The sequence below is a fragment of the Chironomus tepperi genome, unplaced genomic scaffold (genome assembly GCF_022539635.2).
Source record: "Chironomus tepperi strain 1889 unplaced genomic scaffold, CSIRO-AGI_Ctep_v1 contig_67, whole genome shotgun sequence".
Lineage (NCBI taxonomy): Eukaryota > Metazoa > Arthropoda > Insecta > Diptera > Chironomidae > Chironomus > Chironomus tepperi.
This window is the reverse complement of record NW_027226189.1, coordinates 697,496-710,151: the sequence shown is the minus strand read 5'-3', so window position 1 is coordinate 710,151 and position 12,656 is coordinate 697,496. Positions and strand designations below refer to the sequence as shown.

General features: G+C 33.5%; 1 protein-coding gene across 25 annotated transcripts in view; it reads left to right on the top strand.

Moving 5' to 3' along the window:
- The window catches only part of LOC139100601 (uncharacterized), a 140,975-nt gene that overhangs the window by 24,481 nt on the left and 103,838 nt on the right, over positions 1-12,656 (top strand). For 23 of the 25 annotated variants that reach the window (XM_070653269.1, XM_070653274.1, XM_070653270.1 and 20 more), the window contains one exon: positions 10,755-10,841. The exons of 1 other annotated variant lie outside the window; for it this stretch is intronic. In XM_070653269.1, coding sequence (XP_070509370.1) covers positions 10,811-10,841 — 31 coding nt within the window. In that variant the 5' untranslated portion in view covers positions 10,755-10,810. Of the gene's footprint in view, positions 1-10,754; positions 10,842-12,656 lie in introns of those variants that run through there. One more of the 25 variants, XM_070653277.1, reaches the window with a different exon arrangement.

Genomic DNA, 12,656 nt, shown 5'->3' with positions numbered 1-12,656 from the left:
AAAAAATTTTCATTCTTTTGAGGCAGTGAAATTCTACTTGATGTGCTTGAATGGAATCAGTGACTGTAGAATTACGTTTGAAAAAACCACAAAGTTCTTAAATCTACTGAAAGAGGTGTTCATTAGTATGAAGGTCTCTTATTTTTTCATTACAAAAATTGATCCATATGTGCTGAACATAAAGTTTTTGTGAAAAAAAGTCGTCTAAATAAATTGAATTCAAAATTTTTCAAGAACATGTGGAAGATTTATTACTTTTAGAAAAATCTTGTGTTGATGATGATGCTGCGACTGACGATGATGAATACATTCATCAAGTATTTCTGTTCATTTTTTATGCATTGAATTGAGCAATTTTTGTAATGAAGAAGTTTGATTGATTTTAAGATCATTTTAAGAAGGAGATTGAATGATATGTTCAAGTTTTTATGGGAATTAGTGACGCTGGTGGAGCTAGTTTAAAGGGGTTTTTGGTTTTGTTTGAGAAGTTTTAAGATTTTATTTATGAGGAGCACGAAGTCAACAAGGATTGTGTGTTTAAAAGTCAATTCTACTTAGTACATCATTCCAGTTGATTTTGAGTCTGCATGGACTATCAAGAGACCGGCATGACTCTAGACTGCAGCCAGATACGGTTAAATCTGGCTCCAGGTCTTCAGATAAGAGTCAGGCCGGGCTGAGCTGGATTTTTTAACTTTTCTACATCATATGTCTTCAGGAAAAGTAGTAGTTTATGATTGATCAGCTATAGGAGGTGAAAAGCTTGTTCATTAGTAGATTTTCGTACTGCTCTTTTGAGTTTTCAATGCAATACATGAACAACAATCTAAAATTCGAAATCTTATTCCTAATTCTCAAATTAAACACATCCAAATCTAATTTTAATCTCCAAATTCTAAATCATTACAATCATATCAGTACTAATCATTCCAAAACTTCCCAACTTTCATTCATAAATCGTGATTTATTCATTTAAAATCACGTTTTCCTGCTTTCATTCAACAACTGTTTATTACAACATCCCTGACAACAACAACAACACCCATAGCTGCGAAAAAAAAGCATTCTGAAATATCATTCGATGACTTTACAGAATTTTAATTAAAACTTCATCGTTTAATACAAGAAGCCTTACATCTTAATTAAATTAATTCAAAACTAGCAATTTTCAATATATAATTACATCGTCGTTAAACTTTTTCATCGTAATTTTACAACTTTTAATACAATTAAAAACATCCTCATGCGTGAATGTGAGACAGTACTGTGTGCATATAGGATGAATGAAAATGAATAACTTTGTTTGTTTATAACGAACGTAATCTAAAAGTTCTCAATTAATTATTATGGATTAAAGATACACGATATTTGCGTTTAATTAATTTTTCTGGATAGACCATTTGAGGGAGGGGTTTTGGATGTTATTTGACAGGAGCGTAGTCAGATGCTATATCGAAACGGCGAAGGGTTTAGTCGGGACTCATCGCTCCTGAATGCGCCTTTGTTATTTAAGCTAGTAACAAGCTTCTGTGTGCTGATTTGTGAGGCTAGTCAACCGCCTGTATATACGAATCTTATTCCGAATTGTGAGCAAATAGTTCATGGTAACGAAGGAATAAAGCAGTCCTAACGATATGTGAGCGTTATTAGTCATAAATTCCACATGTTGCTTCAAAAGTCACTCAAAGAGCTCCCTCGACCTTAGTAATATAAGTTCATAAGTAAGTTATAACTTTAAAACTAATTTCACATTCATAACAGCGTTTTTATAGCATTTAAAAACACTTCCTCTTACCTCACACATGAATACTTATTTCTCTATTATAATTCTGCTTACTTTTATCCTTAAAAAACTTCAGCGTACACAAAAAAGTAGAAAATTAATAATTAATGCATGTAAAAAAATAATCAAGCCTCATAATTGTTGCACATGACGAAAAGTTTAAAGTTTCAAGAAAAAAATTGAAAAAAACTTTAATACTTTCCATCCACACCTCCATCCTGTTGTGAAAAAAAAGTTCGTCTACTTATGTTAACTACCTTAATATAATTTTACGTTATGAATGAATAATTATGAGACAGGAGTAAGGAGAAATTATTTTGTGGTTTAATTTGACTTTCGTGTTATTTTAAGCATTAGCTAGCATTATTATCATGCGGTTTTGATAATTTTTTTGTTCCTCTTTGCTGTTTCTCCTTTTAAATAAATCGACTTATTATTCTAAATGGAGAATCAGAGTTGGGAATCGTGTGTCTTCGGTCATTTTTGGTCTTGCACAATTTAAAGTGACCGGTTACCATGGGAGATGTTAACGGCCATCGTTTGGATGCCGATGGAAGGTGTCATTGACCACTGGCGACGGCCCATGGTAGATGTTAGCGGTTGCCTGTGATGGCGAACGTTCACCGTCGATTGCAGGAGTCAACGAACGCCGTCAGGGTGTCGATGACCAATGCCATCATTCCCCGACCATCTGCCGATGATAGATGTCAAAGACGACTGACCAATTCGTTTAAAACGTGTCAATTGTCGCCTACAGATGGCATGTGTTAATGGTCCCCGTTCACTGCCGATGCTATTGTCGATTGCCGTCAGCCAATTCCCAACTCTGCCAAGAATGAGTTTACTTATAAAATTAAAATTCAGCTTAATTATTATCAGGCACTCTTCAACAAGAAATGAGCGCAGGAAATTTTCTTCTATGAAATTACCATTAGCATTTCTACAAAGTGATGAAAAGCCTTGAATATTTTTTTATCTCTTTTTTCAGTAATTTAGAACAAAAATTAAAAAAGAACGAAAAAAAAAGAAATGTTCATCTGCCTCAAAGCTTCTTTACTTCTTTTCTTCAATTTATGTTCGAGTGAATAAAAATAATAATGAAAAATGCTTTGTAAAATTAATTTAATGCTTACAATCCTCACAAAGTAAATGTTATAAAATGAAATGAAAAATAAATGTATATAAAAAGTATTGTAAGCATAGAATTATATGAGTACAATAAAATAAGTCACCCAGTGGATGAAAAAAACAATGGATACAGGTTGAAAGGATGATTTCTATGGCATACTTTTTTTTTTGGGATGTATTAGATGAAGAGGTATGGAATTTAATTTTGTTGAGTACATTGGGTGTTGTTTAGAGTGAATTGAATTTTTTTAAGTGGCTTTAAATGCTTTTTGATTAATTAAAAAGGTTCTGAGAGTTAGAAAGTTGAGATAGAAGTAAAAGCTTGAGTACAAATATTGGGGAAAGTTTGAGAATTACGTATAGCTCAGGGGTCGAGATAAGAATGTCAATCTTGGGACAAAAATTGTGTTTCACTGCTCTTGGCTGGAATCTGCAAGGGAAAAATTGTCCTTGATTTTCAAAAGCTATATGGTTCAGAACAGTGATGATAAAGCTATAAGGATAACCTAATATAGCGTCCAAGTGACAATTTTCATATTAACTGACAAAAATGCCAATTGGCAGCAATGTGGCTGCTATTAAAAACTATTGCTGATCTGGAGAATTCCAAGTTAACGAGCGGACAGAGAATTTGAACAAAAAAGATTTCAGATTTAGCAACAGAGTCAGATGGAAATCATTTTATTGTAACCTTAGATCCACATTTGAGCATGGTTTCAGTAACTACGTGATTAAGGGATGGGGAGTCTTCAATTTTGTTATTGAGTCAAAATTTAAGTTCATGATCCTGTTACAATGTGTCACAGTTTGGGAGAAGGAGTAAAAACTTAAAAAGATTCTAAACTTTAAATTGTCACAATTCAAACCAATCTTGTCAAATTCAATGAAAAACAAACTTTAATACAAAACAATTTTCTCCATACCAACCAACACACACAGCATGTCACAACAAACACAAAATTGTGTAGTAGGTGTAAAAGTACTCTCAACAAATTCATCATCCCCAAAAAATACTTCCCAATTGTATTTCATTTTTCCATGAAACTTGTTCAATTTCATGTTATTGACAAAATAATTGAGCTGAAAAGTCCAAACAGCAATCAGCAGAAATGATACAAAATTCACTGAAATATTAAATCAATTATGTACAATTTTCGACTTATTTTCTCACATTAAAAAATAAACTCGAGTAGGTTCATGAAAAATTCAATTTTTCCACAGGGAAAATGACTTTTTTTTGCGCGTACTGTAAATTTTTTTTTTCTGTGCTGCTCGACAAACATTTTGTAATTTCTGTTCATAAGCCGATTGAATGAGAAGACAGAAAAAAAAGCATTTGAATTTCTTATGAAACATAAGTCGGCATGTTGAGAGCAATTCAGTTGAATAGGAACGGTAAGAACATCGAGTATTATAAAAAGCAAAACAACAGCAAGACACGATAATATATAATAGAGTAAAAAATATGTATGAAGCCTTAAAATACAAATATTTGCATCATGTTACATGATCTCTTATGCTCGAAACAATTTTCGGAGATTATGAGTTTTGAATGTTATTCTTTTTACGCACATATACACTCGCATATTAGATTTTTTTGTTTACCGTACTACACGAGCATATAAGCATGAACATTAAAAATAATAACGGAAAAGAAATGCTAGAAATGGGTGAAATAAGAATGAATGGAGGAAAATATTTGCATAGTAGCTGAAAAAAAAACAGGGAGAACAGACGTAAATTTATGCTTTTTAGCATGTTTTCTAGAGATATGCCATGACTTCCGCGAGTAAGCCTTAAAATTTAAACGATTTGTAATTTGTTTTGACTTCTCTGTGTTAACAAAATGGCGGAATGCTTTTTTGGGGTTTATTGAGATTTTTCTGTATAATCCTGCAATTTATGCTAATAGAATGTTTTGTGGGCTTATTTTTGCCACTTTTTACTGTCTGAAAACATGTATGCTTTGCTTGAATGCTGTTTCTTAGATGAATAAATTAAGAAAAACTTTTTGAGGTGGAGAAAAAAAAATCAAAAATTTCAAATTTTAAAATTCCGTTTAAATTAGATTTTTAAGTTGAACTGCAAGTTTCAGTTTTAAATGCCGAAGAATCAATAAGTCTTCCAAATTTCTCCATGCAGCAACGCCTAATTCCAAAAATAGCACAGCACACAGTCCTCATACGTTAAAATAAATTTTAAACCAAGCATTTATGCTTAATTTCCGTTTACTTGACAACATTTCAGTTTGTCAACAAACCCTTGCACATACTTACTCTTCTATATATAGATCAAGCTCCAACAGTCACAAATGTATGACTTCAAAAAACATCCAATTATACATCTTCACATTCAAGTTGAATGTCTCAGGCCGGAAAAATGCCATGCAATATACAGTGCTCGTGTTGAAACATGATAAAAAAAACGAAGACAGAGAAATGAAAAATACAGAAAAAATTGCGTTCATCTCAGGCACGACTATGATTTATGATACCTCTGGTTGACTCATTACACTTACTGTTGTTATTTTCTCGTACCCCATAAGCATCTAACTCACTCACTTTAAAAATTGTTGCAATTTTTTTCAATTTTTCTTGTTTTAAATGAGACAAACATTGTTCTTAGTGCAGGAAAGAAGATATAAAAAGGGGAGAGACATAAGATAGGGAACTAAGAGCTGGAGGATTTGTGTAAGCAATAAAAATCATGACACAGATTTACATTTGTATCATCATCGTCATCATCATGAAAGATAAATTTATATTGTATATTTCTAGGGTAAACGCAGAAGTAATTGTATATTTCTGTGAGAATTAAGAGCTCCATCGTCTCACTGTGTTTCTATGCTGTACTGTATTCAATGTGGGAAAAAATTACTTTTTCCATTTGAAATACAACAGAGGGAAAGAAAATTTTTCACAACTAACACTAATCGCATCATTTTTAAGGTGGATTTATTCATTGTTGTTGGAATGCGGCGCTTGATGTTGGCATGTCTGTAAGATGTAATTGGAGGATGGAATGGGAAGGGAACTTCTAAAAGCCAAGACGCTGAAATTGATCCCAAAAGTTTTAGTGAATTTTTTTTCTCTTCTGCTTATTATGTTTTGTGCTTAAAATTTTGGAGGTTAATTTTGTTTAGTTAAGATTGCGATTCAGGAGCTTTATATTAACTTTTAGGTTAGTTTTTTGAGTAGCCCTGGGTAATTGTATACACATCTCGATGATATAGAGACTTTGACTCGGGAATGCATGAGACTTTATTAGTGTGAAGCTTCAATTTGGATGGATTCTATGCAAGTGTTCTTTCGGGATTCATCAATGGGACTCGAACCTCGTCCGACAATTTCTGGTCGCATGTTCCTACCACTGAGCTACCCGAGGTTATTCGACGATATGACAAACTGTCATATTTGAATTATACATCTTCTGTTTCTTCCTTGCTACTGCATTCTAGTTGATGATGTACAGTTAATAGTCCATTATAGAATTCTCACTCCAATCGCCTACAAAATCCGAAAAACTGAACCAAAACTACATATTTCTTCAATCATTTACTTTCACTTACATTTTTGCAAGCTCCTTTAATAATAAAGCACTTCCAATTTTCATCTCTTATTTTTTCTTATTTTTCGTCCCCGTCTGTTTACTGTAAAGAGGGGCGAAATTAATTTATTCCATTTTCAAACGAGGGATTGACATTATTTAAACTTTTCATTCCTTATAACATGATTTACTCAATTAAACATAAATAAAGCATTCACAGAACAGCATATCCATTTGTACAGTGATCTTAGATTTATTTCTAGTTTTGTTGACAATCTCGTAGTTGAAAACGGAAAAATAAAATAGAAAATTGTTTGTTTTTAGGTAAATAAATAAGATTATTTATTTAGTTTTTGAGGAATTGAGGAACGAGAGCTAAATTAAGCTCTATTATTTAGTTCATGTTGGTCTTCTATCATTGAGTTGTATTTGGTTTGTGAATAATTTAAGTTTTTAAATATTTGAGAGATTCAATTTGGATTTTGTTGTCATGAGAGTTAAACTGACTAGGTTTTGGGGATGTTTATGGAATATTAAAGGAGTTATATTATTCATTTGGTTCTGTATTGATTTTAAAAGTCAGAATTTATATCAGTGGTTGGGAATCTGTGTGTTGGGGCATACTGGAGAGCCGGATTTGGATGATGCAAACTACCGTGCTGGGATAGGTGTGCTTCCAAAAATGAAAGGTTGCCATATACTGATATAGATGAAATTGAGATGGAATGAGCTTTTGATGCTCAGAATCAATGTGACTAGAATTGCATTGAGACATTAGACTACATTAGCCGCCCTAAGACTTGAACATACTACTTGCAAAATTGATCACTGTCTCCTCGGATAGTCATCCTTAAGAATCATCAAATGATATTAGTTGAATTTCCTTGACTCACTTTTTGATGAGCAACTCATTTCTCATTTTTTATGACAATTTTTTATCCAACACAATGTGACACGCTGTTCTTAAAAACACCAAAAAAATTCAAGTCCTTGACATGCTCAACTACCCAAAAAAAGGACAAATTCTGGGAAGTACTAAACAATATCCTCAACATGTTACATTTGAGAATGTTTTCTTTAAAATTTCTCTAAAATACTCGATTGCCAACCATCAAAACTCAATTCTCATTGACTTTATTGCCTGCAGCTGTTCAGTCCTTGATGTTTTTCTCTCCAATCCTTCTCATGCCTCATTCAATTCATCTAGATAATTTTCAAAAAAGAAAATTCCACTTTTCTGGATTCTTTTCTTTCTTGTGTTACAGCACAAAACATGACACAACTGTACTTGTGCTATGTCAACTTGTGGATCTTCTCCATCCATTAAACTCCCACTCCATTTATTCATTTATTTCCTTCTTTTTTTCATCCTTTGCCTAACACAATATCTTTTCCCTTTCATTCTTTATGTTTAAGTGTTATGGCTCTTTTTTAGCTCACTTCTGTGTGGATGAACAATGATATAATCAAATAAACGCAAAAAAGTTATTTTTTTACTGTTTTGAGTGTGTTTCTTTTTATTTAAATGTGTATGACTTTTTTTGGGGGAGAGGGTGAAGGTTCTTAAAATATGGAAGGGGTGCTGTAGATGAAGGGTTGGTTTTATGAGACTAGATCTACTTCCTAACATCCCCTCCTCCAGGAATACACACCTGGTGACGGTTTATCCGGTGGTGGTACGGTACGGTATAGGTACACTACTTGTACAGTGCAGTGACACACCTGGTATGGCAAAGGGACACATCTGTGTCATTACAATGATGCACCAATAGTCTACTAGTGGTACAGTACACCGATGGTAGGGTGCAGGTGCATGTTACCGTAGCATTGTCCCCTCTCCTCCTCTACCCCTAGAAGAACAATCCCTTTGTCCGTACACCTAGACCTTGAATAACTATCGATGCCATTAAACCCAAAAACAAATTTTTTTTGAGGTTATCACAAACAATTCGAATTCTATTTAAAAATGTTGATCACGTATGGATCTAGAGAAGGAACAAAAAAAAAACTTTAAAGACCCGACAGCAAACGATTTGCGTGAATTAATAATCTCTATTCTCGTTACACAGCTGATACACAGTTTCATCCTTTTTCAGAAATATCATCATTTTGTACCCTCATGCTCATCACAAAAAGAGTCACAGTCGGTCGTTTGTGTTAAAGAAGATGGTATGCCTTTTTGTGTTGCCTTTTCTTATTTTCTGCGTACATTATGACTGAATGGTGGAGAATGTAGTACTTTAAGGGTTCCCCTTTGGTTACAGCCGAGAGTTGAAGAAACAATGAGATATAATGGGTAATGATAGCAATTTTCTCTCTCATTCACTATCTCATCTACACAATATCGTGTCTCCTTTTTTTTTTGTAACAACATACTTCCGCTCATTATAGTTCATTCTTTAGGGGCCAGAAGTAAAAGAGAATGTCACTTTTAAGGCTTCATTTTTTAACTCCTCACGCCTTTCGTACGTGTTACATAAATTATCATCATATCGTGTCTCTTTTGGTATATAGTTTAGAAAATTCTTTACTTCCTCCTTGAACATCACTGCCATAACATAATGAATATTTAAGGAAGGAAATGCTCATTTTACGCATATTTCTCAAAAATTATGCAAGCTCAAAAAATGCCAGATTCATTCATAAGTTCACGACTTTTCTCTTTGATCCAGAACCAATTGCGTGTAAGAACTGCCTCGTCATCAGAACTGTCGACTGTTAATTATAGATTATGTTCTAAGATTATCACATTGTGCGTGCGTAAACAAGTTATTTTTTGATGCCAATGACAATGATTTTTCTATTCTTTGTTCAGGTTTATTTTCGGAAAAAAATATATAATAATAAAAATAAAAAGTAAGCTAGAATAGAAAGGAAGAAGTCGTAAAAAATTATAGGTGTAAATGGATGCCACGTGAATGTTTTGTTTACGTGGATTCAAGGTCAAATCTTTATGATTGATAATATTTTATGGCTTGGTATTTTGTTGAGTCTGTGAATTCTGAGTTATTCTCAATGGGGTCATTCGTAAGAAATGGCATGCTATAAATAGGATTCTAGGTAGCTTTTCCATTTTCCATGAAGAGATAAAGGAGCTTAAAGCTTGACTTCTGGAGAATATGTTTAAAATCCCAATTGTGAAACCATAATTCAGTATTGGAAAAATTACGTGTTGCAGCACACTTGTGTCATGACGCTTATGTCACGTAACACTTTTGTCACAACTCACGTGTGTCACGGCTTCATACGATACATTTTTGCCACGATACACTTGTGTCACGGTAAACATGTGCCATGACACACTTCTTTGCACGACACACTTGTGATACGATACATTTGTACAATCATTTATACAATTAAAGTATGTCATGACTTTAAAAAGTTTGAGCCACACTGGTCTAAATATATAGAGCACTAAAACTTCTCTTTTGTTTGACGTCAATAAAGTTGAAACTTAAAACTTTCTGTTGCATCCACCTCATCAATTAAACAACCACCAACGCCAAACAACAATAAATTCAACAAAAATTCTTCAAGACTCGTGTTTAACCACACCACAAACACCTCATAAACAAAAGCTCATTTTACAGCTTGAAAATATTTTTTGTTGCTGTCATGTTAAAATACGACAATAATAAAAAATAAAGAATGACAACTAATTGTAATTTAATGCACCCGAACTCATTATTCATGCTTACTTACAGTACACTTATTTCAATTCAAAAAGCTCCAAGCCTACCTTAATCCATAATTATTCTTTATGTTTATTATGCGACTGTGTACTTTTTTTTACTTGCTCATCATCTCCGATGAGACACAGAAAGGAATATGAGATGCCTCGGGTTTCGTCATAAATTGCATCTTGTACAAAAAATTGCCTTTTATTGTTCATGAAAATTTGTCTTGAAAAATGAGATTAGACACATGTTTGGGGGGATGTAAGAGGTTACCTGACTGAAAATTAAAGGGAATTTTAGGAAGGAAATTCAGATTTTTTTAGGAAAGTGGCCAGAAATGCTCAACAAACCGAGAAGCTAGTTGAGGCCGGATCTTACTTGACTTTTCCTGGGATCGAACCTGGGTCTCGTTGTCTAAGTAAAATTTGACCATAAATTGACAAAATGATTTTTTGACATAAATTCAAATGTTAAAAAACCGTTAAAATACTTCAACTTAAAGAATTTCTCAGAACATCCACAATGACACCCACAACAATTTCCCTTAAAACTGTTGCTAGGACAGAGTAAAAAAAGGTAAAGGTGAATCTAAAAAGAGACTTTTTCTTATTTCATTCAAGCAATTCTCCGCTTCCGGTGTCGTTAGTGGTTGTGATGCCAATGCTGATAATAAAAAATGATGTGGATTCTGCCATCGACAATGAAAGGTACTTTTTTTTGTGTTATATTATTTAGAAAGGACAGTCCTTACGAATGCGATACCTTTTTTTCAATTGCTTCTTTACCATTCCTTTAAGTCCACGCATATGTGTTGGTGACAATGAAAATACTTAATGGACACATTCTTTTTTTGTGTCTGTCTCATTGTTACATAATTATGTGACACTTTTTTAAGGATTTTAAGGACGGGCTTGACAAATACCTAAAAAAAATAATTATTCAATTTCATTTCATGGCATTTAAAATGGACACGAAAATATAAAGCTCCTAAAATATCCAAGCGAGACCTTTCGACGGCAACATTAAAGCTATAAATTGAAAATTTGCATGCAAATTACTGATTTTGTTGGACGAAAGGGAAAAGAAAACTTTGATTTGGGTTGGATGGAATTTTCTCATAGTTTTTTTTTTGTGTGCCTTAGTCCCGCGTGTGCAGATGTCAAAAATTTGTTTTTGCATCTACATTAATTGAGTTTTTGTAGATTATTTTACAGCTTCTGTTAAGTGCTTAATGTTGTACATAAAAAAATATTTTTTAATCCCACGTGTGAAAGAAAGTTTTCTTTTCATTTACTGTAGGAAGCATGAATGTTGTTTTGTGCTTGAATATTCATAAGTTGTTGTGTTATTGCTTTGATTCAAAAGAAATCTTAAGTGAATTATGCGTAGCTGTGAGAGATGAGCGGTAAAGTGATTCTTAGTGGGAGTAGTTGTGAGGATGTCATCACAGTTGGTAGGAATTTGGGAGTTTGGACTTGCGCATATATTCTTGTCTGGTCACATTTTTGGAGTCTAGACTCTAGTGACAGCACTTACATACTGGAGTTTAGCCAACTCTAGTTCATATGCGTATTTGATTACTTACTTCACTAGACATACTTATTGATTTTGGTCCATGGCCTGTCTTAAATGGCATTTGAGTCTATAAAATCCAGTTTGTGAGCAGCAAGCGAGAAAGTGGTCAACCCGACTATTTTGGTATCTGTGACTGGGAAGTCTTTGTTCCGGTTTCGGTACCTGAGACTAGGAAATTTAGGTTCCGGTCTCGATACCAAGGCCTAGAAGTCTTAGTTATTGTCTCCGTACCGAGGCTGAAGATCTAGGTAAAGTCTTGATTTCAGCCTCGGAAACTCTCACTAGCCTAATCCTTAAGTACCTCAGATCTAGTCAGCTGCGCTATTGACCCAGCACCATCTCATTTTACAGTCATTCCTCTACAACTTCTTAATTTGACACTCTAAAATGTAATAAGAGACTTTTATTGCCCAAAGGCTCTTCACGATCATCTCAGTTTCATCAGTCAAAAGATAATTCTATCCGCAATGCGATCCACTTTCGCAACTGCTAAGAAGAAGTGCGTGAAACACTCAAAGAAATTTTATATCCCACAACCAAGCTAAATTTACATACATTTCAATAGCATAAAATTATGTAAATCATGCGGAGGCCAAAAATCTGTCCTCAAGAAAAAAAGAACTTTACGATCAAAATTAAAGTTGCAAAACAGACCATAAACATAAAAAGAGAAGTCTCATCAATTGAAAGTATCATCACGCCCTTCCATACAAATCATCATTATTCATATTATGACATCAAATATTTCAAATTTTTCATCATTTTAAGTATCATGACGAGATGATACATTTCCACTCTCAAAAAAGACACAAAATTGCCTACAGCACGCGATCTCTAATAAATTTTCATCTACTTAAGTAATTCATAATGAACGATATTCAGGCAGTGTCGGGGAGCTACTAAACAACAATGTCGTGTAAAGTGTTTAAATCAAAAAAGAAACTTTC